The sequence below is a fragment of the Frankliniella occidentalis genome, unplaced genomic scaffold (genome assembly GCF_000697945.3).
Source record: "Frankliniella occidentalis isolate FOCC.00 unplaced genomic scaffold, Focc_3.1 Scaffold102, whole genome shotgun sequence".
NCBI classification, from domain to species: Eukaryota; Metazoa; Arthropoda; class Insecta; order Thysanoptera; family Thripidae; genus Frankliniella; species Frankliniella occidentalis.
This window is the reverse complement of record NW_026267231.1, coordinates 223,621-226,083: the sequence shown is the minus strand read 5'-3', so window position 1 is coordinate 226,083 and position 2,463 is coordinate 223,621. Positions and strand designations below refer to the sequence as shown.

General features: G+C 54.1%; 1 protein-coding gene across 9 annotated transcripts in view; it reads right to left on the bottom strand.

The window, feature by feature from the left end:
• The window catches only part of LOC113202765 (splicing factor, proline- and glutamine-rich-like), a 147,547-nt gene that overhangs the window by 13,631 nt on the left and 131,453 nt on the right, over positions 1-2,463 (bottom strand). For all 9 annotated transcript variants that reach the window (XM_052269784.1, XM_052269785.1, XM_052269790.1 and 6 more), the window contains one exon: positions 1,404-1,447. In XM_052269784.1, coding sequence (XP_052125744.1) covers positions 1,404-1,447 — 44 coding nt within the window. The remainder of the gene's footprint in view (positions 1-1,403; positions 1,448-2,463) is intronic.

The window sequence follows — 2,463 nt, the reverse complement described above, 5'->3', positions numbered from 1 at the left end:
GGGGGGGGGGAGGGGGGGATTCCAAGAAGACCTGGAATGTACTCCTCTGCTAATGTCGGCACACATGGGAACCGACTCCAAGGATGCAGCATCTACGCAGCGTCTTGGCTCGCCACCAGGTAGACCAGCCGTGCTCCGCCCTTCTTCTATAGCGATCTCATTTGCCTATTCCCTCTTTTTTCCCCTCCACGGGCACCGTGTAGAATAGTTGCTGCTCGCCTTCCGTTTCTCACTCTGCTAGTCACGGCGCTGCATTCACTTCGTAACATATGAGTCAACGAACGGCTTCCACTCCATAATCCGTGTCAACACTGCATATGCATTCTCATCTCGGCTTTCTCATGGCACAGCCCAACGGGGTTGACTGTTATTGCAATTATAATTCTACTTTAATAGAAAGAGGAGGACAACAAATACTTCTGGGAAGCTCAGCAAGTCTTGCGGTCCCAACCACGCTTCGCCGCGGAGTTCACGGACCGCGCCATCTTGCCCGCCAGTAATTACACACCAGAACTTTTTTTCTCTCTTTCTTTCTACATTTTTCCCCTCTGGACTTCCCTCCCTTGGTAACGTTATTGTTCCCCTCCGCAATCCTTTGCCCTCTTTCTTCGCAGGCATTTCTTTTCCTTCGGATTAATTCATGCAGCCAACTGTGAAATTGTCCACAGAGATGAATGGTAAACAAACCCAGCCCAGGGCCCCCTTCATTTGCGTCTTTAGAGCTTTCATTTTCCTCTCTTGCTCTCGCGCTGAAAATGCGCTACAGAATTGTTTGGGAATGGTAGTCGTAGTCCACTTCTGTTACAAGTCCTTTATATGTCAATTGAACCCCTTGGTTAGACTTTGGTCAGCGTTAGTCAGTTTTTTGTCACCCTAATCATCAATAATATCAGGAACATCATCATCATCATCATGAAGGCACACGCTAAAATGATTTACAAAACACGATCACACCAGGAAGCAATGGAAACAACCACAGCACCATGCTACAGCCGCGTCGATCCTCAACCACCTTCTCTCCTCTTCTCCCACCTCCGGCCCTGCAGTCAGTTCCGGGGAACAGAAGAAAGGCGTCGCTCTCCGCGGGACGCAAATGGCCATAGACCACTGCCGGCCGGACGGCTTGCCGGCCCAGTTTGTCCGGCTAGCGGCCGGCAGAGGGCGGCAGGGCGGCAGGTGCGCTAGTGGAGCACAATTACCCGTATTGAGCGATGCTCGCACGACCGGCTAGCTTTCTCCAGCCAGTGGCGTAGCCTGCCCCCCTCGCCACCCCGCCTCCTCGAGCTGCTGCTTCCCAACAACGGAAGGTGGAGAGGGTAGGAGAGTAGAGCCGAGGGATTGAAGAGAAACGGGCATATGACAGGCTGCTAAACGGCTAACAGGTGTTTCAGCAGACATCTTACCTTGGATGCTAGCCAGCGTTGCCGGAGAAAAACTGCAGGGCAACCTGCAACAAGAAATATATCACATTTTAACCTTGGATTAGGATGCAATGCACATATGCTGCTGCTCCCGTTGGCGGACTAGATTAGCCTCAGATACAGTAAAGGAGTCGATGATCAAGTCAAAGGGACACAAAAACAACAAATATTTCGAGGGAAACAGCGTGGAGGAGCGAGATTTAGGAACTACTCTGCCACGCCGGCCCCAATCGTCCCCGGACGCGTCCCTGCGTTTGTGTATTTATACACGGACCATGCCACGTGGTTCATGGTTCGAGTGTGTGTGTGTGGAGTGTGGAGTGTGTCTGTGTTCGGTGTGTATGTGTGCGTGAAAAGGGAATAGGGGATGAGGGAGGGGGTCGAGGGGGTGATCCTATATACCGCCCAGGAAATTGCATTTTCACGTGGCTGCATGCATCTTATTGGCGACAGTATGTCAGTCCTATCTCCCCGATCCAGCCACCCTTTCGCCCTTCCTCCCCTGGAACGAGTTCCCACCCCCTGCTCCCCCCTAGCCTACGCCCACGCGCCGAACACCTCCACCGCAAAAGAAAATAGAAACGAACACTGAATTTAATTCCGTAACACCCCGCTGTATGCCGTGCCGCCGTTTCGACCCACCCTGGCAGGCCCGGCACCCACGCCCCGTCAAGCCGCCCCCCCACCCCCCAACCAGCCTGGCCCCTGTGTGTGTGTGTGTGTGTGTGTGTGTGTGTGTGTTCCCTTTTGTTTGCAGGATAAACAGTTTGGGATCAACAACAGAGCGCGCTCTGTCGGCGCCAAACTCACCCCCTCCTCTATCCCTCTCTCTCTTACACTCACGTCCACTGCTGCTCCCACTGTACTCCCGCATCCCCCTCTCTCTTCCTCTCTCTTGCTCTGCCCCACGACCCATGCATCAAACATGCGCGCAGTGACCGTGAGCGGGAATCTCCCTGGTCCACGAGGAGGGTCCCCGCAGGGCCGCAGGGCACGGCGCTGCTCATGCCTAAGCGAGTGATAGGGGTAGAGAGGAGAGGGG